At 41.5% G+C, this 25,237-nt stretch overlaps 1 protein-coding gene and 1 non-coding gene across 2 annotated transcripts; both read right to left on the bottom strand.

Moving 5' to 3' along the window:
* Positions 1 to 24,927, bottom strand: Rnf149 (ring finger protein 149). Its single transcript, XM_036167628.1, has 7 exons — positions 24,326 to 24,927; positions 13,549 to 13,799; positions 12,072 to 12,140; positions 9,886 to 9,968; positions 7,510 to 7,606; positions 4,154 to 4,349; positions 1 to 931 (listed from the first exon to the last, which is right to left on the bottom strand). Exons 1-7 carry the CDS (start codon positions 24,774 to 24,776, stop codon positions 888 to 890), a joined length of 1,191 nt encoding a protein of 396 aa, XP_036023521.1. The 5' UTR covers positions 24,777 to 24,927; the 3' UTR covers positions 1 to 887.
* Positions 21,053 to 21,182, bottom strand: LOC118570160. The gene has a single exon (XR_004943153.1). It is a non-coding gene; the product is annotated as a small nucleolar RNA SNORA33 (small nucleolar RNA).
* Positions 24,928 to 25,237: the final 310 nt, after the last annotated feature.

The raw sequence follows: 25,237 nt of genomic DNA on the forward strand, positions 1-25,237 counted from the left end.
TCATTAGAAAATGTTAGTTTAGTCTAACAACAAAAATTGAAAATTTTAATTTAAATCGTTTTAATTGTAAAGATTAGGTCCACTGAAATATACTAATTATTTAAAAACATCACAGTACACCTATTTGATTTTCTTAATGAATCAATATTTTAATACTTTTAATGTGCAATATGGCATTCCTGCCAATTTCTTTGTGTGTGGAAAAACACAGATAATTTTTCTCTCCTTTCAAGTGTCAAAAGAAAATAGGCAATAAAGATAAAAATGCAAATCAAAAAATCAACTAGTGTTCTTTTCACAGTTCCAAACAAGAAGAAGGTATGCTTGGTTTTGAAGTCTCTACGGACAATATAGTGCAAGACAGTTGATTTCTCTTTCCCCTCAGTCCCTTCTTCTTTCTGGCTTGAACTCAAAATCCTCTTGCCTCAGCCTCCTGAGTGCTGGGCTACAGGTGTGCACCACTGCCCATGGCAAGAGTTCTCAGATTACAAGTTCTAAAGAGTCTGCTTCAGGGAATGTCCATTTGATCAGTTATTGAATTATATTACACAATTCTACTTTAACTTAGAAACAGAATTTTGTTTAACAGTACCACAGAAGCTAGTCTAGTACTTAGAAATATCACCACCCCCACATCTGTGACAGTCTGACACAACAAAATTTATGATATACATCATACTTTAGTAGATAAATAGATGAAGGCTAATTAAAAGTCCTCTTAGGAATAAAATATCTCAGCCCTTTGTATATCAAATCTGAATCTGAAAGGTAAAGTAAAATAATATCCACTGTTTTCAAGTATACAAACTATGCCCTAGAGTAAAAAATTAAATGTCCTGTAGTTCAAGCCAAGGCTCTGTCGGTGAGGCTGTCAGGGAGGCTGTGTGCTAGCAGATGGCTCCTCCATGCTGAGGGTCATTCCTGCAGGCTCCTACAACAAAGCATCAGAAGCCACCCTAAGTCAGTAGGTCTGTCCAACCTCAGTTACACAGATGGAGATAATACTTTAAAAAACAAATTATAGAAACATTTAAATAAAACTTACATGTAAAAATGACAACCCATTTCAAAGAACGCCAGTAAGAGAAATATCCTTCCTTCAGTGTGGTAAACGGGTTTTTTAGTGTTTCCTGAGCCAACAATCACCTGATGACCACCTTTGAAGGACCTCTGTGTTTACACACCTAACAAGTGGAGCCATGTTCTTGAGAAAAGAAATTTAGTTTTCTTTCTGGATTCTCAAGTCAGTGGCCCAAATCATAGTAGTATGAATTCTGTCTCAACAGAATTCCTAAAAGCAAAATTCCTTACCATGCCTAATATACTGCCTTGTAATGTGGTCAGTTCAGTGTCCGCCAGAGAAATGGTGCCACCAAGCCCCAGCTTTATGATCCCGGGTGCTCCCCACTCCCCAAAGCATTCTTTCCCCTCTCTCCTCTAGCACTGGTTTAGAACTTAAGATATAAGAGCTTGGAAGGTAGTTCAGCTCTTAAATGCTCACTACCTCAGTCCAATCCTCAGAAAACTCATAAAAAGAGTCGCATGTAGTAGTGTGTGCTTGTAATCCCAGTGCTAGAAAAAGTGGATGATGGATCTCTGAGGCTCTCCAGTCAGCAAGCCTAGCTAAGCAGGCAAGTCACAGGGCAGTGGGAGACTTTGTCTCAAAAAGCAAGTGGATGATGCCTTGAAGAATGATACTTGAGGGTGACCTCTGGCCTGCACAACACGTGTGCACAACTGCACTTTCACCTTCATACACGTGTAGTCCACCCTCCCAATACACACACATACGTACACAATAAAAAACTGAAGTTCTAACGCTTCTGTAAGTTTTCCTAAACATGTTAAAAGATACATTGAGTCAATCTGAATCTTATTGTTTTGGAAATCTTCTAGGGTGGCCAAATTCAAAGTTAGAAGCATTAATTATTCTCAACTAAAATAATCTATAGATTAATTTAATTCTACTAAAATATTGGTGGGATTGTCTTTTAATTGACAAAATAAAATTTTATTTTATGTGTATGGGTATTTTGCCTACATGTAAGTATGTATATATGTATGTAAGTATGTATGTATGTATGTGTGTATATATATACAACATGCATGTCTGTTGCCTGTAGAGGCCAAAGAGGGTATGGAAATTCCAGGAACTGGAGTTACAGATAGTTATGAGCCATCATGTGGGTGCTGGTAATGGATCTCAGGTCTTCTGGAAGAGCAGCCAGTGCTCTTAACCATGGAGCCATCTCTTCATCCCCTCTTGTTTGGAGACAAGGTCTCACTATGAGTCCTAGCTGGCCTGGAACTCCCTATATAGATCAGGCTGGCCTCACACTCACAAAGATCCACATGCTTCTACCTCTCAAGTGCTGGGATTAAAGACATCACACCACTATCACACCAGGCTCAAAATAATTTCATAATTAATCTTTAAAGAATACAGAAGAGGGGGCCAGTAAGATGGTTCAGAGGGTAAAGGTACTTTCTGCCAAGCTTGACAATCTGACTTTGATCCCTGAGACCCATGGTAGGAAGAGAACTTAAAAGCTATCCTCTGAGTTCTACACTTGAGTAATGGCATACCTGGGTACTCCAATAAGTCAATGAATAAATTAATTAAAAGGAGGTAGAAATGGGGATGTAGCTAAGTTGGCAGAGTGCTTGCTTAGCATGCACACAGCCCTGGGTTTGATCCCAAGCACTGCATAAAACCATGGTGGTAACGCATGCCTATAATCTCAGCACTTGGGAGGTGGTGGTCAGATAAATCAGAAGTTCAAGGTCATCCTAAGCTACCTAGGGAGTTTGAGGCTAACCTGGTCAACATAAGATGCTGTTTCAAAAAAGAATTTGAAGGAAAAAAAAAATCAAGCAAAATACAAGTCAATAATTCTATAGCCAACCCCAAGAAGAAAGACTTTCCTATTTACTTAGCATATCATAAAAGGCCTAAGGAGATGCTAGAAGACAAAAAAAATTATAAAGAAACTGAAAGATACAGAAGTTAGGTACTGGAAGATGGCTGAGTCCCAGAGTTTGCTCAGTATTCCCCAAACCTCGAGTTCCATCCCTAACACTAAGAAGAAATAAAGAAACTGAGGGAAGCCGGGCGGTGGTGGTGCACGCCTGTAATCCCAGCACTCGGGAGGCAGAGGCAGGTAGATCTCTGTGAGTTCGAGGCAGCCTGGTCTACAAAGTGAGTTCCAGGAAAGGCGCAAAGCTACACAGAGAAACCCTGTCTCGAAAAACCAAAACAAAAACAACTGAGGGAGAAGATAACAATATAATAATATATGACAGAGGTTGTGTATTCTCATTATTAAATTCTCAAAAGTTGTAAGGAAGGGCTAAGCCCAAAGCTGCAGGTTTGACTGACACCCCCGCAATACAAAAAAAGCTTCTTTTCTCAAGAGTCTGTGGTGGTCTGAATGGGAACGCCGCACAGGCATATATATCTGAACACCTGGCCCCCGCCGGTGAGCTGTCTGTCTGGGAGGCAACAGTGGTATAGCCTTATTGGAGGTGGGTCCTGGGGTGGGGCTTTGAGGTTTGAAACCTCCACACCATTTTCTTTCCCTCTCTGCCGTGAACTTGTGGGTGAGATGTGAGCTCTCAGCTACTGCTCCAGAGCATGCCTGCCTGCTGTCATACTCCCCACCATCATGGTCATGGATTCTAACCTTCAGGAAGAGTGAGCCCCAATGAATGTTTTAAGTTGCCTTGGTCATGGTGTTCTGTCACGGCATTAGAAAAGTAAGATATCAGTATGAAAAACTTAGGTGGGTTGAGAAGCAGAGGCAAGAAGACTGTGAGCTGTGCTAACTATACAATACAATGAGAGTACAGAAAACCGAACAAAACACAAAAAAAGTACAGCTGAATTGAGCAATTCACAAGGAAAACTTAAATACAACATAGTCATAAAAATTTATCTAGCAATGATACAGAAAGAACATTATACATTGTAAGAACAGCTTACCAAACATGTACATGATATTTCCCCGGTATTCTTGAGAATGTATTTACCAAAAGGTTAAAATGGTATCTCTAAGTGTGGGACAGCAGTTTTCACTTATGCTTTTATATTTTTCTCTTTTCCACTTTACTCCATCACTGGTAACATCACGGTATTATAATTGCAGCCACATACCTAGTAATGCTGTGTCTTCCCCGGCATCTTCTTTAAAGCAGGGGCGGTGTGGCCCAGACCCACTTGAGGAAGATGATGGAAGGTTGCTTTCACCACTCCTGTCCTCATCATGGGATGTCACACTCAGACTCCCAACAGAAACACTTCCTGGGGCAGCTTCTGGAATGGGTAGCTCCTGTGCATCCTCAGGGTCCCCCTTGAGAGGTAGACAAAAGGCAACAGCTTTCTCAGTGACATGACCACACTGTGGGGTCATTAGCTAGTAAGTTAACACAAGACATCCTTGACTCTCTACAGGTAATCGGTGGGAAGCACACCACCTCCTCTATTCAATGACACGATAAAAGGGGTTACTTCGCAATAGGCAGCTTTCTAAGACCTTCCAAGTTTGGTTTGTTTTCCTCTAAAGATAGTCTCATGCAAGTTGTATCTCACCTTTTAAACTATTTAGTCACAAAGTGGCTCTTTCCTGAAACTGTCTTCTTGTAGAGTGTGAACTTGTGCAGCCTCACTGCTGTTCCCTCAGGAGGCAGCCAGGTGCCCTAATGACAGCCCCAGGCTCAGCACAGCACTGGGGTGTCAGAGACAAACAGCCTCTGAACAGCCAAAGGCTTCAGATTTTTGTTTGAAGATCAGTCCTGACTTCTTCCTTATGTACAGTTTCTCAGCTGTGGTTTATCTCCAACTTCCCTCTCTCTTCTATTTGCTGCTTTGAAGGCAGATAATGAAAGGAAGGCCAGAGACTCCTTTAGCATCACTACATTAAGCCTCAACATGAGTGGGTGGGTGTTTCAGACATTCGTCTTGGTTAATCAAAGAGCTAAAGCTGCACGTGGGCAGATGAAACTGCTGGAAAGTGACTAACAGCTGGTAGGCTTGTGAGCATGGGAGTCACAGGCACTCAACCTTCTTGGGTTCTCAGACATCTTTGGTCTGCCCTATGTGCATTTTAAAGCCACCCAAACTGCTCTTTCCCAACACCAACTCATAACACATCAAGCAAACATTCCTGTTGTTGTAATGTCACAATGCCAACTCCTGTTCAGCCCCATCCCAACCTGTTTCTCTAAATACCTGCCAAACTCAACTGTTCACAAATCTCTAACCTGACAGTTCATATCCCTGTGCACATACCATCCCCCTATTAGACACTGAGGTGACAGTCAAAGACCCCATCAGTCCCACTAAAATATACTCTCCCCAACTTTCTACATCTAACAGGCAGTATAAGATCTTTCTTTTCTGATCCAGAAGGCATTTACCATGTTCCCTGTATCTCTGGATATGTACTGGCTCCATTTGGCCTGAAAAAGAAATCTTCAAGTGTCCTTATCTAGCAAAGGAGCTGCACCTTATTTATCTCTGAGCCAAGTTCAGCTTAACATCTTAGACAGCATTGTTTGCCCAATGAATGCAGTGGACACAGCTTCAAACCAAAGGACTGCCTTTAAAGGCTGTGTAAAGGGTCACTGGGACTCTTGAGTGGTTATAAGGGAACAGAAACTTCTAAAAATTGAAACATCAAAAGACAGACAAATCCTTAGCTTTGAAGTTACAATAACTTTCTATCCTTCACAAAGTCAGTCATACACTCTGGTTCTCTATAGTCTAGCTTCTTGAAATAAACACTCCAAGAAAATAATCCAACTTCATATAAAATGAAAACTGATTTCTAATACATGAGTGTATGTGGACTTATAATCTCTAAACAAAATGTATGAGGGTGCAAGGCTTTGGCTTAGCTAAGAACAGAAATCAGTCTCACATAAATGTCAAGAGATGAAAAGCTGGTTCTGAGTCACTCAACAAAGACAACTGAGCACAAGCTTTGGAGTGCACCTAAGGGAGTTCAAGACTTTTTCAAGAAAACACTTCCTTGAGCTCTGTGTGTTCTCTTTGAAGATTCTGAACCATCAGGCTCAGCTTCTTGCTGAACTGTGGTTTCTATAATAGAGAGCACAAGCCAAAGTCATTAGGGAGGAATGCTATCCTAGGCCAAAGGGACTGAAGGAAGTTTAGATATTCTGTAAGAAAGACATACTTCAGGACAAAGCAGGATAAGGTACAGCTTGGGTGCCAACCTTTTTTCCCTGAGGAACTATAGCAAGGGCATCCTGGACCACCATGTGAAACACTCTACAGGGCATGTCAGTAGCAACAGATCTCAGCATTTGCTGAAGTCATACCAAGCTAGAAGATGATGTCACACCTGCAGGCTATGAAGCCAGTCTTGTTCCATGGGCAGTTTGTTAATGACACCATTATAGAAGCTTACGGCTTAAAGTTGCATAAAAGTTCATCCAGTTTATGTGCTGTGGGGAACTGAATCTGAGGCTTCAATACAAAGTATGCAAGCACTCTGAGCTCCATTCCTAGTCACGTCAAATATTTTTTATCTAAAATACTTTTTTTTTTCCCCAGAGCTGAGGACTGAACCCAGGGCCTTGGCTTGCTAGGCAAGTGCTCTACCACTGATCTAAATCTCCAACCCCTATCTATAATACTTTAACCAGTAGTATTTTGAGTCATAATAGATGATATGGAGATCTAAAAAACAGCAACAACAAAAATACCCAAAAAAAACTTAACAAGAGCTTTCCCATATCTTTTCTAAGTAGGGAAGAAATAACTTATGTTCCTTACCAAATTAGCTGTGACACCATATATGAAAAGTCAGTGACTCTAAGCTTAAGGTCCTAATTAACAGAGTAGGGATAATAAGAGTGCTTCATATAGAGACTGTGAAGATTAAATGTAATTATGTGTTTAAGGCTTGGAGCAAGCATGTGGCTAGCTATTGTTAAAATCTCTTTCATTTTACCCTTGTATCTCCTAAGGAAGACCCTTGTCTATCAAAATATCACAAAATAATGGGCAAAACTTAATTTAGGGCAAATTTATCCTGTACTAATGGACTGTGAAACCCAGCAACAGTGAAAACAGATGCCCAAAACGGTTAGGGATAGTAAGTGTAAAATGTGTCTCTGAAGCCAGAAAATGTAGAATGCTCTTTTGTTTCATACATTCTATGATTCAGGTTTACATAAACCAAACATACAAGCACACACACACGCACATACACACACACAAACAACTATAGTATACAGAACTATACTGTTCTAAGTAGTTAAAAACTGGGGACACATGGTAACATCTTTTTCTGTCATAAACTCAGTTCACTGATTTCAGTGGGTTACTCTACAAATTCATTTTTAGTACAGAAAACTTCTTTAGATAACAGCAAGGATATCAGAAGGAGCATTCTGTCTGTTCCTCTTGCCTCTAGTCATAACAAAAGTGAGATGCTCAGAAAGGACTGGGGCAGAGATTGAATATAAACAAAAAATGTAACAAACCCAATATCCCAGGGCTTTGATGACATCAAGTTTACACATTGGACACGTTCGGTGATCCAAAAGCCATGGGTCAATGCATATTCTATGAAAACTATGCCTAAAAAAATTAAGTATGTATTAATGTCTTAAAATAAATGTTTCCATATCTTATAAAGGAAATAATGCATTTTACCAACATATCCCTCTATAAAAAGTTAGACAACAGTACACTAACATTATAGTCTAATCACTTATCTATTTTCCACTTAAATAGATTTTGGACTTAATAATGAAATGTTTTGAAGCTTCTCTTCATTCCATAAAATAGGATGGATCAATTTCTACTACATACCAGCTTATACATTTGTGTATGTGTATAGTATTTTATTTTTTTGAGATAGACTCTATGTGCTATGCAGTCCAGGATTGCCTTGTATTTAGAATCCTTGTACCTCTGCCTCCCAAATACTAGGATTACAGTTACGTGCTATAGTGCCCAAGCATTTTTATGTGCCTTAGTAGAATACTTATGAACCACTTAGGCTAGTAAAGCCCATAAATAAGCTATTACTAATAACTAATAAACTAATCCTAAACTGATCCTATCTTCAAGTCTATAAATGACTCAAGTGGAAATACATGACAATACTGGTGAGCGGCACAAAGAAGCTGTTTCCTCTTGTGTACGTTTATTAACCCTTCTTTAATAAACATCTGTTGCTGCTACCAGAAAGACACATACACGTTCCTTTCTTGTTGGTTTACTTGGTTTCCTGCCCTTCCTATGTTATGTGTGAAGTTAATTAGAGGCCTTGAAGCCAGACAGATTAGGCTCAAGAACCAGCTGTGACTAAAAAGCATGACCACAAGGAGCTGTGTATCTCCTAATCTCTGCACCTACCCCATGAGCTGTTTGCAGTGTCTACAACAAGTATATACCTAGTAACTGTTCGTTATTATTACTCTTTTTTTCTTTTTCTTTTTTTTTTTGAAGACAGGGTTTCTCTGTGTAGCCCTGGCTGTCCTGGAACTTGCTTTGTAGACCAGGCTGGGCCTCAAACCTACAGAGATCCAACTGCCTCTGGCTCTATTATTAGTCTTTTGAAGACTTTTTCTATTAAACAAATAGCTGCAGTGCCACTAAAAATAGCGATTCTTAATTATGTATCAGTCTAGTCCAGCTTATCATTCAACCTCAAATTAATACTGACTGACCCAGAAGAATCTTTCAAAAAACAAGAAACTTCTAGTTTTGTTGGGGGATGTTTAACATATTGCTCAGGAGAAAAAACACCAAAATAAAAATCCCAATAATGTGCACATCACAGCCTATCGTGCAGAGGTCAAGTACAAGCTCAGTGCAGACATCAGCACATACTACTGTCTCTCTTCTGCGCACTCTTGAGCATCACTCTGAGATGGGAAAGACCTGCTCTAAAGCCAGCCTAGAGCTACTTTCAATGCTTTTCTGCAGAACACAATTATCACATATTGACCTCAACTCATTAAGTATCTACTGTGCTGACCTTCTGTAAATGCTGACAGATTTTAGCCAGACACTTTTCTCAGTGAACTCTTTTTTTTTTTTTTTGTATGTGGAGCTGAGGATCGAACCCAGGGCCTTGTGCTTGCTAGGCAAGCGCTCTACCACTGAACTAAATCCCCAACCCCTCTCAGTGAACTCTTATTATTGTGATACTCATTTTTTTATTTCCTCAACAGTGGTTATCAAAAACTTAATCTACTAAAAAGTACTATATACATGGTATTTTGTTTAAAAAAAAAAAAAAGCAAATACACTAACTTGTAATTTGATTCTAAATTATGTAAAGTATAATTGAAATTTGTCAGACTTAAAAAAAATCTAATTTTCATGCATACAACAAACTCTTCTGCTAATCAGCAGTTCTTTTTAAAAAATCAATTACAGTAGCAGATTATTAAAAATGAAACGGCTACTTCCCAGGGTTAAAACTGTACCTGTGCTACTGAACCTGAATAAAGGGCAGAATACTCATTTTACACAGCTTCAAAAGGAAACCCACACTCTGGGGATAAATAATAGCAAACCACTGCCTGCTTTCAGGTCACTGAAGGTCCTGGGTCCTTCATCTTTCCTCCTTTAATCAAGCATGTGTTCTGCTTCACTAGGTGTCTAATGGAGTCTAACAAGCCTTGGGAAGACTAAAAGCCAGTCCAAAACAGAGATATAATGGATTTTAGTGTTACCTAGAAGTCTCTCAAGCAGAGTAATTTTAAGGAGTCTTGAAGAATGAAAGATGAGCTAATCAAAGACCACAAGATCTTCCTATCAGAAAAAGCATGGAACTCTTCTGTCAGAAAACTGAAACTTGTTAAGTAATTTTTAGTATCTTAGTAGGAAAAACTTATTCATACTTGCATGGCAGGATTCTGATAACATCCTTTACTTTAAAGTTTTCAATACACACTGCACAATTTTCGGCATCAATATCAATTCCCTGCAAAGAGAGTTAAGAGTTACACACACAACATTACACATACAATAGTAAGTTAGAAAAAAAGAAAATTGACTAAAACAATGGATTCTACTCTATGCTGGAACAACCTGATCTAAAAACATAGATAATCATACTTGGCATTTACTTCTTATCACTATCAAGCAGTTATATAAAGAATCTGAATGAAAAGAAAAAAATTCATTGTCTGCCTAGTCAAGCATTAGCAGTGTTTTAAATAGCATGTTAGTGCTTGAAGAAATACAGACTACCGAGGGCTATAGAAATGCAAACCACACACACATTTTTGAGACAAGGTCTCTTGTTTTCAGGCTGGCCTCAGGTTCACTGTATAGCCATCAGGGACCTCTGATGCCCCTGCCTTCATCTTCCAAAAGTATGCATTACAGTAGTGAACCACCAGGCCAAGTTTATATGGGGCTGGAGATCAAACTCAGGACTTCATCAATGTCAGGAAAAACGCTACGAAGTTAACTGCACTCCAGTCAGGCCTGCTATTATGGTTAAACAAAATATTTTCAAGTATAATATTTGAATATTCAAAGACGCTATTTGTCTTCTGGAATTATTTAAAAGAAATTTATATCTCTCTTAAAGAACAGTTACAACCTGGAGAAAGTACAAACGGCTACATAGCTGAAATTTTACTTTATTAGTGTTAACCCCTCCATTAGAACAAGTCACTACTTTTGCCTAACAAATGAATAAATGTAAAAAAAACCACAAAAATTGTTGGCTGTAGGGTGGGAGAACTGGCAACAAGAATCTACAGGCCAGGACTTTTTCTGTGAGTTAGTTGGGGTCAGTGTAGCCAGGAAAAGCTGAGATCCCGAGGCAGGGATTCAGGAGCTCAAGCAGTGTGTGCTTCTGAGGCTGCAATCTGGGCAGCTTCACATTATGACACAGCCACACTATCCTTGAGTTGTTACTTAAACAGACCCTTAGCCAGGTGTAGCAATTAACAAGGAAGCAGTAAAAACATGATTTTAGTATGCATATATCATTATCAAATGATTAAATATTAAAATGAACTTTAACAGCATTTTAAAATTTATGTTGTGATATTTTATAAAAAGACTTTCTTACTATTTTTATATAAGTAGTGTCCCTGTATGAGTTTATGTACACCATGTGCATGCACAAAGCCTCAGAGGCCAGAAGCACTGGATCCCCTGGAACTGCAATTACAGGTAGTTATGGGCTGACATGGGTGCTGGAAACCAAACTCTCTTGACCACTGAGCCATCTCTCCAACCCCTTAAATTCTATGTTGTAACAAAATAATTTCACTTATTTCACGTTGTGCAGGAAACCATTTTTAAATTCTTTAATAATTTACAAGCTTGGCCGGGCGGTGGTGGCGCATACCTTTAATCCCAGCACTCGGGAGGCAGAGCCAGGTGGATCTCTGTGAGTTTGAGGCCAGCCTGGTCTACAAAGTGAGTTCCAGGAAAGGCACAAAGCTACACAGAGAAACCTTGTCTCGAAAAACCAAAATTAAAATTAAAAAAAAAAAAGTATAGTTTTAAAAATACCCTTTCTCTCCTCTACATATGTTCAGTTTCTCCCTGTAACTGAGGGGCTTTGAGAGAATGTACACATAGTCGCAGATTCAACAGAATGAATTCATAGCATCCCAGGTGTATACTTTTAAGTGCATAGCATCTTCATAGTCATTTACTTTGGCCCAATGGAACTTTCAGTGACAGGAACATTGGCACATTTTTGTTACTGAGTACATACAATGTAGGAACTATCTTTTAAATTCAATGTAATTCATTTAACCTTTTTGGGAAGTGGGGTGCTGGGGTCAATCCAGGACTCTACTATTGAGCCATAGACCTGGATGGTAATTGTAATTCATTTACATTTAAACAGCCATGTGACTAATGACTGCTATAAATGGCCTCTTCATTCATTACATTTCTGCCAGCCTTTCTTTAAATATTGAAACAGACATATGAATGCTTAACAAAGCTCACATGCTTGTTACTGCTGAACAGTAGACTGGAAAGAAAATACTTCTCAAACACATAAACATCCTCCTGTCTGGACCCCAAACAAAGCACAATGAAAGTATATTACCTTTTCTCCATGCTTTACAGTATGTAGTGGAAGCTGGCCAATAACTTTCTTAGTTTCCTTTCTATGATTCTTGGGGAGAAAAACAGTATTAAAATAGTCTTTAAAAAATAACCCGTAAAATACAATGTAAAAAAAAACAGAAAAGTTTTCATTAGTAAAACAAAGTTAAATGATTACTATGAAAATAACTTAGAAAAAACTTTTAATATATAAAAGAATCATATAACTTATAAGCTACTTGGTAAGCTTTCTCTCTCTCCCTCTCTCTCTCTCTCTCTCTCTCTCAATCCCGATTGGCCTTAAGATCACAGCAACCTTCTGCCTCAGCTTCCCAAATACCAAGATTATAGGCAAGAGCTACCATGCCCAGGTAAGAATGTATTTGTTTACTTACTTGCTTATTTGCAATTAAGTCTAGAGCCTCACACACACTAAACAAGTACCCTACACCACAGGGCTATATCCCTAGCCCAGGTGTAGTGGATAGCCATCCCAGCATTGGCCTGGAAGTTCCATCCCCCATTGAGGCTTCGGTAATGGTCACGCCCACAAGGCGGGGCGGAGGAGGAAGCGGAAGACCAAGGATCGGGAAGAGGTCTCTCTCTTGGTTCCTGGACTCTGGACGCTGGAGGTAGACTGAGCAGAGTTCTCCAGAGAACACGGCCGGACTGCACTATACCCTTGCCAGACCCTGTAACCTACCCCTTCATTTGTAAGTACCCTGCAAAATAAACCTCCCTTTTAACTACGTGGAGTGGCCTTAATAATATCACCAATACCCAGGAATAGTTGCTCTGAATTCTGTATCTGAGAAAGAACAACCCCCCCTCCTTTTTGTGATGTTGGAATGTAACTTGGAAATTCCTAGCACTCTAAACATGTGCTGACATTTGGCCACACTTTCAACTTCCAGAAAACAATTCCTACACTTAAACATTGGCAAGAAAATAATGAAGCCCAGGAAGAAGGTACCATTCACTCTCCATCAATAGTCCCCAAGAGAAGAGCCCTACCTAGTTATCAGACCAGGAAGTCTATTGTGCATTAGGACTGAGTATGCCACTGGAAGCCTCTGGCTCTTCTCTCTGCTCAAGAAAGGGCTTGCCTTTAGATAAACAGCTTATAGCTACTACAGTGCAGACAGAGCAGGCCATTACTCTTTGCTCCTCAACCTTATGCCAAGCTAGAGAACAGGGTTAGACATGTTCTTTCTGTCACATGCCCTTCTGCTAGTCCTCTGTCTACAAGAAGACAAAGAGGGTACAGGTACCTGCAGGAACCAAATGTACAAAAAGTAACCTAGACTTAAAAATACATTCCAATTAAAAAATGCATCAAAGTGAGAAATACTCAAATAAGCAAACTGAAATTAGTGGGGTTAAATGTAACTTCAAGTGGTACATAGAATGTATTTATGAGCTATCATTTAAAATGAACCAAACTGCATTAATTAAAATGAATAGTTATCCATAACTACCTGACTTCCAAACTGTGAGCCAGTATATAGGAAACGCTGTATATAATAGAATATTAGCCATGCCAATGAGATAATCATCATCGTGATGAAGGCAATGGCCACAAACACCACAGACTGCCCACTGATGAATTCTTGCATATGACGGGTACCAATTTCTATTTTCATTTTTACTGGAATTCCTTTTTGCACCAGATCAAAAATTTCTTGTCCTTTTGGGTAGCTAATCATAATGACGACTGTCTTTCCTGTTCCTGCACAAAAGAACAAAGAAATGAACAAAGACAAAAGTTAGATAAAATTAAAAGTATGTTCATCAATACATCAAATACATTTGAAAACTTCAATAAAAATGAGTAATATTCAGTAAGACATCAACTGCCAAAACTGGTTCCAAAAGAGAAAACAGGCTGACTAAAATTAGGAAAATCACTATGAACTATTCTCTGAAAAGCTAGGACACCATTTAGATTCACACATGAATCTATCATCAGACCTTTAAGAAGCACAAAATACTAATGGTACTGAAACTGTTCCATAGCTAATTAAAAGGCTACTTACAATTTTTTCTAAGCCAGGCATGGTGGTGAAAGCATTTAACCCAGAGGCGGAGACAGTCGACTTCAGTTTAGAGATAAGCCTTTGTTATACACTAAGTGAAGGCCAGCCTGGCTAGACAGTGAGACCGTGTTGTGCCTCTGCCCTCCCAAAACAACCACCCCAAGAGTTGCAGATGTGGCTCAATGGCAGAGCACCTGTCTCACATGTACAAGGCCCTGTGTTCAAATCCCAGCACTATAAAAAGGTATTATAAAACCAAACATGGTAATAAAAAGCTAAATAATCATACAGATTAATTTCACTTATGAATATGAATGTTCCAGGGCAGCCAAGGGCTACCCAGAGAAAGCCTGTCTCAAAAAAAAAAAAAAAAAAAAAAAAAAAGAAAAAAAAAGGAAGGAAGGAAGGAAGGAAGGAAGGAAGGAAGAAAATTATTAGGGAATATGAGAACTATATTGTGATCACTACCATTTTTTTATTTTATTTTACATTTTGTGATTGCCGTATTAGGCATGAGGCTCTTTTTGATGTTGAATATTTTCTTTTTCTTTTTTAAGACAGTGTTTCATAGCAGACTTTAAATTCCGCCTGCCTCTGCCTCCTGAGTACTGGGATTAAATATGCATTACCATGTCTGGCAAAAATTAAAAAAAGCTTCCTTTCAGAAAACTCATGCGTTTTTTCACTACCCCTTCCCAAAGTTTCAAGCACAGAAACCAAAATAAGGTGGCCTTAATTGAAAACCGTCACTGTACTACTTACCACTGTCCTTGCTTTAAAAAAGTTTAGAGCTGGGGGAATGGGTTAGCAGTGAGTGCACACCTACTAGGCCCAAGGCTGATTTCTATCTCCAGGACCAGGAAAAAGTTTAACATCCAGTTATCAATGCCAAATCAGTATACTGAATTTTCTCCTTCAGTTAGTTTTCAACCAAGTTGAAGTTAAACCAATCTAAGCGAAAAAGGACAAACAAAACTAGTGTTTAAGGGGATGGGAAACAGCTCAGCAAGGGAGAGGCAGGATTTAAACCCAACTACTGTCTCTAAAACTGTGTTTATTGCATGCTATATGAATGAGACGAACTAAGGCCTGAGACCCCAGCTTCAGTCCCCAGTAACAGAGAGGTGGGAAGCAGGCATGAAGAACTGGCTGCAAGACAGATCTAAAGAGATCCATCGGGGCTTCAAAGATGCTTGGTGCTTTCTGTTTTAAAGAGCCCTGCCATGTCTGAGATCATTTGGAGGGATCACTTTCAAATGGTACAGAAAAATCATTTCTTCCACACGAGAACAAGTTTTGCAGTAAAGTCTCTTAAAAATCAGTTCTTTCTCTAGCTCTAGCCTCAGTTTAACAGATTTTAAAATTGTAGTACTTTCAGTTACTGTAACTCTAGTTCAAGGGGCTCTGATGCCCTCTGGCCCCTGTGGGCACTTGTTTACATATGGTGCAAAAAATTCATGACACCACAAACATAAAAATTCCTTATGCCTCTTCTTGACTTGTCATTTCCCCTAAGTACCTGCTATCATAACTAAATGTCCATCAAAATAACATTACAGTATGTGTACAGGGTCCAACAGTAGCTCTGTTAGCACTGTCAGCACTCAAGAGAAAGAAGCATAGGTGAAGTGTGGCCAGCATGCTATCCTTAAACTTATCTCCAGGGAGTTAGTTGTTTGGCAGGCTCTGAGACGAGCCAGCAGCTTCTGGATGGGTGGAGCAGGAGTCTTACCGTGCACAGCAGAAGGTCTCAGTAGAAATTCTGCACCACCCAAGTCCTATGATAGGTAGTATTATTATGTGTTAAGTCTCAAAGAAAGCCGGGAAAAACGGGCTGGGGTGACTAGTGAACACACCAAAGCGGACACTGGCTACCAGTCTCTCCCTACTCACAAGCACCTGCTACAGAGTCACAGAGGTTGGCATATCTCGCTTCCTACCCAAACCTCTCCAGCACCTGACTTTGCTTCCCTTTCTTTCCCTGTAAAACCTAGCCATTTTGGCTGCAGGTCCTCTTTGGTGCTCCTGGCTTCCAGCCCCCTCTGGTCTTCTCTCCTCTCCCTCTCGTGCGCTCCCCATTTTCTCCTCTCATAGCCAGTTTAGTCTGGATCTTTCCAGAGGCCTCTGGCTGGGCTCTCTCTCATATCTACAACAAATCTTCTCCTCAACCATACCTCGGAGCATCATGTTCTCATTACTTTTTTCATCCATCTGGTGAAAACGAAGCATAGACTATTTTACCTTGGTGAGACACATAGTCTAGAGCATTTCCACTGTGATCTTAGCCACAGGAACTTTGTTTCTGAAATGCCAGAAGGGTACCCTTCTAAGGTGGCTTCTGTCTGCAAGATGATACTGGAACCAGTTTGAGACTAACTACAGGAAACTATGGTTTTACAGCATGCTCATTAATGACCCTGCTGTCACTGGGAAATACACTGAGAGGCAGGTATTGACTACCTGTAGGAAAATATTCAGCAGTCCAGAAACATAGATAGCAACAACTATGACATGGCTATAACCCATGTACCACGACAAGGGACAAGCTAAAAGCCTTTTTAATTAAAAAAAAAAAAAAAAGAAAAGAAAAGAAAAAGAAAAAGAAACTCGCAGAACATTTCAAATAGAAACAATGGTATAATTCTGCCATCTTGGTTAAAAGCTTTCATACAGAACCCCAAATGGCTTCTATACTACCAGTTGATAACAATTTCTGGTTCCAATTTTTGTGACAATGAGAGATGGGTGTGTGGGGAAACCCTCCATTATAGAACGTATCACTTAAAGCAGAAAGCTACCATATTGGCATTCTACAGCTGTGGACTCAGAAATCTTCAGGGAGTTGTTCAATGTTACACACCACCTGGAAATGCTGGTTCTCAGGGTCTGAAAGTTTATGTCCAAGTCAGTATTCATTTCTTGAACCTTCTCCACAGGGTGTGTAGTTGCAGAGTCAGACCTGGACTCAAATTTCATCCTGTTCACTGCCTGAGGAGACCTGTGTATTCCTGGACAAACCACTCTCTGAAAAAGAGTCTTCTCCCTTTTTTTTTCCCTGTCACTGGTAATTAGTTTAAGAATGATTCTTCTTTAGGCTGCCACTTATTTAATAAGCAAGTAGAATAAAAAAACTAGGGTTATGAGGGATAATCTTGTTTGGGGTACAGCAAAATCTTTCCCTGAGAGGCACATTTACACTTTATCTTCAATAGAAAAAGTTTAACAAAGCCAGGCAGTGGTGGCGGTGGCGCACACCTTTAATCCCAACACTCGGGAGGCAGAGCCAGGCGGATCTCTGTGAGTTCGAGGCCAGCCTGGGCTACAGAGTGAGTTCCAGGAAAGGCGCAAAGCTACACAGAGAAACCTTGTCTCGAAAAACCAAAAAAGAAAAAAGAAAAAAAGAAAAAGAAAAAAAGAAAAAAGAAAAAGTTTAACGAACCAAAGGAAAGGAATTTTTCTAGGTCATAAAATGATCATAGAATCATATTTGAGGGACCAGAAATACGGCTCAGTGTTTAAGAACACTGTGTCTTGTTCCAGAGGACCCAGGTTTAAATCTCAGCACCCATATAAATTTTGCAACTGTCTATATAACTCCAGTTTTAGGAGATGCAATGTCCTCTTCTAGTCTCTGTGGGCACTGATGCACAAATCACATACATGATGCACAAATAATAGCATGCAGATAAGAAACTCAGAAGAAACTAAACGTTTTAAGTATTTAAATAGTCTAGTTTGGCTAGTTATTAAAAAAAAACAGGCATTTTGTTGAACAAAGAGGAAAATGAAAAATCAGACAAAATGAGAAAAGTGCACACTTAGCTTAGTGAGTGAGAAAGAAATCATAGTATTTTTAAAAAGCTGTAGCCTGTAGAGGCAGTGTGCTGGACTGGGGACAGTTCGTTATTCAACAGTTTCAGCAGCAAGACTGCTTCCAAGACCTATTTTAAATTGACAAAATTCAGTGATGACTTTTCTTTACCCTGTGTCTTATTCACTTTTCACAGCTACTCAGGAGGCTAGGGCAGAGGAGTTACCAATGCCAGCATGATCAATATGCCAAGAACAAGTCTCAAAGCAGGGGCAAGCAGCAAGGCAGATGGGCGAAAATGTACTAGCTCTGAAGCAAGTTCATGCACAAGTTAAGGGACACCAAGCACATCTATCACAGTCCTCCCAGACTTTATTTCCTGTCAAATCACTGGCTCTCTGGTCCAATTACTGCTCAAGAAATTTTGTACAACTGTGTCTACACTGGCAGAGAGAGAAAAGATCTCAGCTAAACAGGTGAATTTCTTCACAGGAGGCACAGAGACTTGAAACATAAGAAATAAGCTGTGGAATTCTTTTTCTTCCCCAAGGCTTAGTGTTGCTATCATTCTTGCTTGATTAAAAAGGTCATCTTGCACAATCTCACCCACAAAGTAATCTCTACACTTTCCCATTAGGCAGGAAGCTCCCTAAGGGTAGTTTCTGTTTTACTTTTGTCTTTCACTGAGCACAATGTCATTGTACACAGCAGCATCATAAACCTCTTTGTTGAGTAGCAGATACAGAATAGTATTTTTATTGAGTAGCAGATACAGAATAATATTTTTAGCAGGCCAAATTACCAGTAACAGAATTTCAAATGTTCCTATGCCAAAGATAAAATGGTCTCCATTTCCTTCTCAAATGTTTGTGCTCCTCTTGCTACCTTGTTAAAAACTAAACACAGTTGTAGAGGATTAGCACTTGAACAGTAAGTTCAAAGTTTAGTATCTAGACTTAGGAATGTAATGTATCATTTCTCCTCCCAAGGAAACTAAAGTCTACTTCAGTATAGTCTTGAAGGAGATAAGAACTAATGAAATATTTAAAGTAGTAGATTGAATTTCTGGTGGAGAAAACTAATTTAACAGCAATAACTGATCTTGAGGTTTCAGTAGCAGAACCTCCCAAACTTTCAGGTTTTCTTTTTTAGAAATAAACTGCCACATTCTAGCCACTTCTATTCCCCTGGAGAGTCCTCAACAAACCAAGATTTAGTGCAAACTCAGCTTAAGTCCTACAGCGACCTTGCTCTACTTGTAGTTATCAATTTTATTGAATTGTGTGTTGTACACACACACATGCATGCAACTGAGGTGCCCAAGGAGTCCAGAAGAAGGAATCAGATTCTCTGGAGTTGGAATTACAGGCACTGAGTCATCTAGTATGGGTGCTGGGAACTGAAATGGGGGGCCTCTGCTAAAGCAATACTCACTTTTAAACACAGAGCCATCTTTCTAGCCTCAGATAAGCCTCCCTTTACACACCTTGTCTGATTTCTTCATAGGTCACTCCTCATTAGATTAGACCTGTTCAGTTTATCAGGTTTTTGTGGCATGGAACATGGATGGCCCATGGAAGGTTTCTTCATGAATGAATGGATTGGAAAAACTAGCTTATCTTCCATGACTATACAACTGAAATAACCTAGTAAGGAGAATTATAGTAGAGGAAATACTCTGGAATGTCTAGTTATATAAAATAGAAATGTTTGAGCCAGGCAGTAGTGGTGCATGCCTGTAATCCCAGCACTCGGGAGGCAGAGGCAGGTGGATCTCAGTGAGTTCGAGGCCAGCCTGGTCTACAGAGCTAGTCCAGAACAGACTCCAAAGCTACAGCGAAACCCTGTCTCGAAAAACCAAAAAAAAAAAAAAAAAAAAAAAAAAAAAAAAAAATGTTTCAATGGTTGGCTAGGGTGAATGAGGACAACACAATTCACAACTGGGCACTATATAATTATAAATATTTTTTGTTTGATTGGTTTAGTCAAAAATATTGGGGTTGGGGGAGACCTGGAGTGAGGGCTCAGCAGTTAAGAGAACTTGCTGCTCTTTAGCAGAGAACCTGGCGATTCCCAGGACCCTCAGTGACTTCAAACCACTATAACTCCAGCTCCAGCGCCCTCATCTGGCCTCCACAGGCACCAGCCATGCACGTGGTGCACTTCCACACATGCAGACAAAACACTCATACACATAAGAATTTGGCCAGTATGATCATTCATGCCTATAACTCCAGCACTTGGGAAGCTAAGATAAGAAGATCATGAGTGAAGGACTGGCATGAGCTACTTAGCAAGAATCCATCACAAGTAAACATACAAACACAAAACAACAAAAACTCCTCCGAAAATGGATTTGCTGAAACTACTACTGAACACTTACTGAGAACTCTTGCAGCTTTTCCCTGTTAGTTCACTTCAGACCTTTCAGCCTTTTGCAACATGACTCCTGCTACATGGAAGTCCTATAGCCCACCTGCCAACATATACATAACTCCCTAATGTCCTGAACCTGCCCATCAAGTCAATCTTTCCGGGGAACTGTCCTAGTTGGCCCCATTCTCTATGAGGCTATATTAGGGGGCCACTTATGGCTCTTTAGAGCACCAAGATACATTTTAAATTCAAATTAAAGTTGTAGATCAGTTGAGAGCACAGCATTACAGATAATCAATAACTGACGATGCATAAAAGACCATTTAATATGCACTGCCAGTACAAAATGAATACCTCTTAATATACAGCTTCTCTAAAGTTGGGTATTTCTTTTCCTTTTTTCTAAGACTAGGTTCTTAGAACTAGTCACAGTGAAATTTTAATTAAAAGTCTTAATGGGTCCCATCATTACAATATTGTGGCTATGTTTTTTTGGTTTTTCAAGACAGGGTTTCTCTGTGTAGTTTTGGTGCCTGTTACAGATCTCCCTCCATAGACCATGCTGCCCAGTGTTGAAATTAAAGGCTTGTGCTGCTGGGCAGTGGTAGCGCATGCCTTTAATCCCAGCACTCAGGAGGCAGAGCCAGGCAGATCTCTGTGAGTTCGAGGCCAGCCTGGGCTACAGAATGAGATCCAAGAAAGGCACAAAGCTACACAGAGAAACCCTGTCTCGAAAAACCAAAAAGGCTTGTGCCACAACCGCCCAGCCATTTTCAGGTACCTTAAAAGACTTGAGCTACCTTTAAAGTTTGTAATGTAGCATCACCACTGCAAACTTTTCCTAAATGTCTGCAGAAACATTCAGGTAAACAGATTAATTGACTGGCTAAGTGGAGTATTTCTTCTCTATCTCTGAAATCCTCATTTTATTTCAATTTGATCCCTTTTTCCTGCCCTTTGCCAATTGTTTCGTACTTAGTAAATAACATTCAAGGATGTAAAATGCTGTTCTTAAAAGGCTGTGCCAAAATTTCAGCTAGAGGTGCATGTTACTTAAGCTATAATAACTACATTCCTAAGGTCAATACCAAGACCTTAATGATTTGACTGTTATCTATTTTTACCTATCTTGGTCAAGATAATTTCTACAACTTTCAGCATCCTTTAGGCTTTCTAAGCACCTGTGCATATAGTTAAGTCTAGACTCTTCTATCTGGAAAGTTATGCTTATCACTACTGGCAGACCATAACCCTTCATAGGCAGCCATTCATCTTAGGCATCTCCAACTCCAATTGGGTACAATACTTGGTCCAAAGCAGCTGGCAAACTTAAGTCTGCTAAAACCAGAACATTAGCACAGCTCTAAGTCCTTACTGCTGTTCTGAGAGAGTATGATCTTAAGGCAATGATTCTTTTAAAATCCTCAGTTTCTGTAATGATTAAATTTTAAAAGTTATCTAAAGCCAGATTCCTGTGAGAAAAAAATGGGTTTCAGAAAAACTGGGGAGCAATTCTCCCAACTTAGGAAGATGATCAGTATTCAGTTTCTGAAGCACACCTCTACCTGTTTACGGAAATCCACTGTTACACATCAGCACGAAGACCAGCTGAATAAGTGGATTTTCCTGGCTTCACTACATTCGGACTAAACAGAGGAAACCAACCTAAGTGTACACAGCCTCAGTGGCTCTAAATAAATATTCAGCTCAAGTTTAAATATGGTCTGTCAAAGCTGGCTTCTTCCATCTTCTTCTTTTTGTTTGTTTTTTGAGACAGGGTTTCTCTGTGTAGACCCAGATGCCTTGGAATTCTGTAGACCAGGCTGGCCTTGAACTCACAGAGACCTGCCTGCCTCTGCCTCCAGTGTTCTGGGATTGAAGGAGTGCGCCACCACCACCACCCAGCCCCATCTTCTTAACTCTGTTCTCAAAGTGCTGGCACTGTCATTCCTGGTACCCACTTGGGCTCCGTTCCGTGAGTCAACCTTTCCAGCTCTGCAGTCTCTACAGCCCAAGGGTCTACATTTGTTTCCAGCTTTTCTTCCTTGTTCACCACACTACTACAATTCATATTCCTTTAGGTCAGTGGTTCAAGATGCTAGATAATATTGTTGTCCCCTGAAGTTCTGGCCAAAACCTCAAGGCATTTCTGGTTGTCACAACTGTGCAGAAGGCATCTAGAATGTGGGAAGACAGGAATGCAGCTAGACATCCTATAGGGCACCAAGTAATCTGGACTTGTGTTAAAACACTTTGAGTGTGTTTCCTTACTCGACAGTGGAGTTAGGGATCTACCTTAAAGGGCCCTCAGGAAGATTCAGCCACTCACTGCATCACACTTTTTTAATGTGTGCACTTTCATACATTTTCCAAAAGGTGCTAATCCTCCCTTAAAAAAAAAATCAGAATTATTATCATGCTAAGAAGGCTTAGAAAGAAGGCAGATAATGGGAACAGAAGTGTCCCTCCACTGATGATTCTAATTAACATCGCTGAGGTGTTTTTCTGAGTCCAGATAAATTATATATGTCAACAATATAAACAAGAAAGGTTGCTGAGCCATGGTTAGAACAAGTGTTGTCTGCTTGGGAGGATGCTAATGTCATTATCAAAAAATGCAGTAGGGTAGAGTTAGAAAATTGTAGGGTGATGAGCCTGCCATTTGAAAGAAAACATTTACATTAAGATGTGTATGCATCCAAAAACGCACACACCCATCAAGGAATCAGGCCCAGCACAGACCTCTTTTCACTGGCAGAATTGAACTTGGGAATGCTGTATATGGGCTACATCTGTAATGCTAGGTTCTTTCCTGAGTCTTCCGGAAACAGGGCGTGTGTACAATGACAATTAGGCCAATTTGTAATCACTGGACTAACTGTAGTTGACCCCCCCCACCACCACCACCGGGACATCTGTACTCATTCTCACCCACCACTGCCTGCAGCCAACCAAACTTTGTGTTCTCAAAGACCCAACTTCTCCATTCTAGCCAATTACTTTCATGCAATTTCAAAGTCTCCTCACCTCCTCCTACTCTATGCTCCTAAGGTCTGAACCCATTGCTCTGCTAACCTGGAGTCAACTTTCCTGAAAAAGAGTTCATCTATATATAAGTGGAGGTCACTTCCTTGCCATTAAATGGCCATCATTTCCAACCTATAAAAACGGCCAAATCCAATGTCATTTTTCTGTCTTTATACATTGTGTTGCATTCGTGCCAAAACAGAACCACCACAAATACAGCACAGGAAAAGGATGCCTGACTTAGTAGCAGCAGAAACAAAAACGGTAATCACCGGAAATGCAGAATGAGTCAACTGTGTGATGGCTTAAAGCTAATGTGATCTTAGTAGCACAACACAAATACGATCAAATTCTGGGTCCCCCAGAGAGAACTCTGTCCCACGGATGGCATTTTGCAAACTCATCCTTGTCTGAAGTGCAACCTGCTGTCCCCGGAATGGTGTGTTTAGGACGGGACCCCTGACTGAGAGAGCATTCTTCAATGAATACAGTAAAAAGATTTCATCACAACTCCGAACTCTCCAAATACAATGAGCGAGTGTGACCGCCCTAAACGTGGTCGCCAGAGACAAGCAGGTGTCGTGCTTGCTACCAGGTTTCCCGATTCTGGGTTTTGAAACATTCAGAAACCAGAGAGCCACCAAGCCATCACGCTCGGTTGGTGAATGGACAATGCGACCCTGAAGTGCGCAGGGGGAAGGGTCTCTCTCCGCTCCCACACACTCACCACGCAACCAACTTTGGGAAACGGCGAATCAACCTTAAGTGACCCCGTGATTAGGAATCTGGACTCTTTTTGCAATTGGTAGGAGCTTCCTCCTGCGGAGTTTCTTCGCTACTCCCCTGCCTTCTCACCCATCCAACGTGTGCACGCACTTCCCTCTCCACACCACCGGGGAAACCACCAGGCTCGCCCCTGCACACACGCACACACACATGCACGCGCGCGTGCACACACACACGCGCACACACACACACACACACACACACACCCGGCCTGCTCACCCGCGTGCGACATGGGCTCGGTGGCGTTCCCGTAGCGCTCCTCGTTGTACACCACCACCGCCGAGGCGTTCTTCCGCGCCGCCGCCAGCACCTTGTCCTTGAAGGTGCAGTCGCCGCGCGCCACCAGCGCGACCCAGGGCGCGGCGCCCAGGCTGCCGGGCGCCACGAAGCGCGTGTCGGGCGCGCAGCCCTTCTTGTCCCCCTCGGCGCGCGGGACGCCCACCAGGCCCTGCTTGTTCTCCCGGGGCGAGCTATCGCCGAAGCGGCCGCTCTCGGACACGCTCCACACCGTCATGTTCGACTGGGGGTCCACGTACTCGATGCTCACCACGGCCGAGTACCACTCGAGCGCCCCGCCGCCCACCCCGGGGGCGCACAAGGCCAGCGCCAGCAGCGTGAGCGTGTCCCGGGCTCCCACGCCAGCCGTGGGCCGCCGCCGTCGCGCCGCCATGGCCGCCCGGCCAGGCTGCGGAGGAAGAGGGCGGGCGCCGGGCGAGCCTGCTCGCTCCAGGCCGACCCGCAGCTCTAAAGAGGCGGCCGCGGCTCGCGAGAGACACCGCCGAACGCGGCGGGGGGCGGGCCCGCGGCGCACGCGCACCTAGAGGGGCGGGAGCGTGAGGGCGTGGCGACGGAAGGGGTGGGGCCCTGCCCGCGGCCCTAAGGTGTGCGCAGGCGCAAGGGTCTGTGCCCGGGGCGGGGGGGGGGGGGGGGGGGGGCGGGCGCGCTGGAGCTGGCCGATGCCAATGTGTCTGTCTTGTGCAATCGGACGTCTACAGTCCCCAAGTCTGGGGAAGTTTGTGTGGTTCGGGCAGGCAAGCGTGGGACTGCGGTTGTGTAAAATCTCTCAGAGGGTGGAGTTGACTGCCCTAGGCACAGGGCAAAGGCCTGGCTCTCTAAACCACTTAAAACAAC

This window comes from Onychomys torridus, chromosome 18 (assembly GCF_903995425.1).
Source record: "Onychomys torridus chromosome 18, mOncTor1.1, whole genome shotgun sequence".
NCBI lineage: Eukaryota > Metazoa > Chordata > Mammalia > Rodentia > Cricetidae > Onychomys > Onychomys torridus.

Coding starts and splice junctions, on each gene's coding strand:
- Rnf149 (XM_036167628.1), bottom strand. CDS start 24,776: ATGGCGGCGCGACGGCGGCGGCCCACGGCTGGCGTGGGAGCCCGGGAC. Junction 4,350..7,509: donor TCAAAGCCCTGGGATATTGG/GTTTGTTACATT, acceptor CTACCTCTCAAG/GGGGACCCTGAGGATGCACA. Junction 932..4,153: donor GGAAGACACAGCATTACTAG/GTATGTGGCTGC, acceptor GCTTTGTTGTAG/GAGCCTGCAGGAATGACCCT.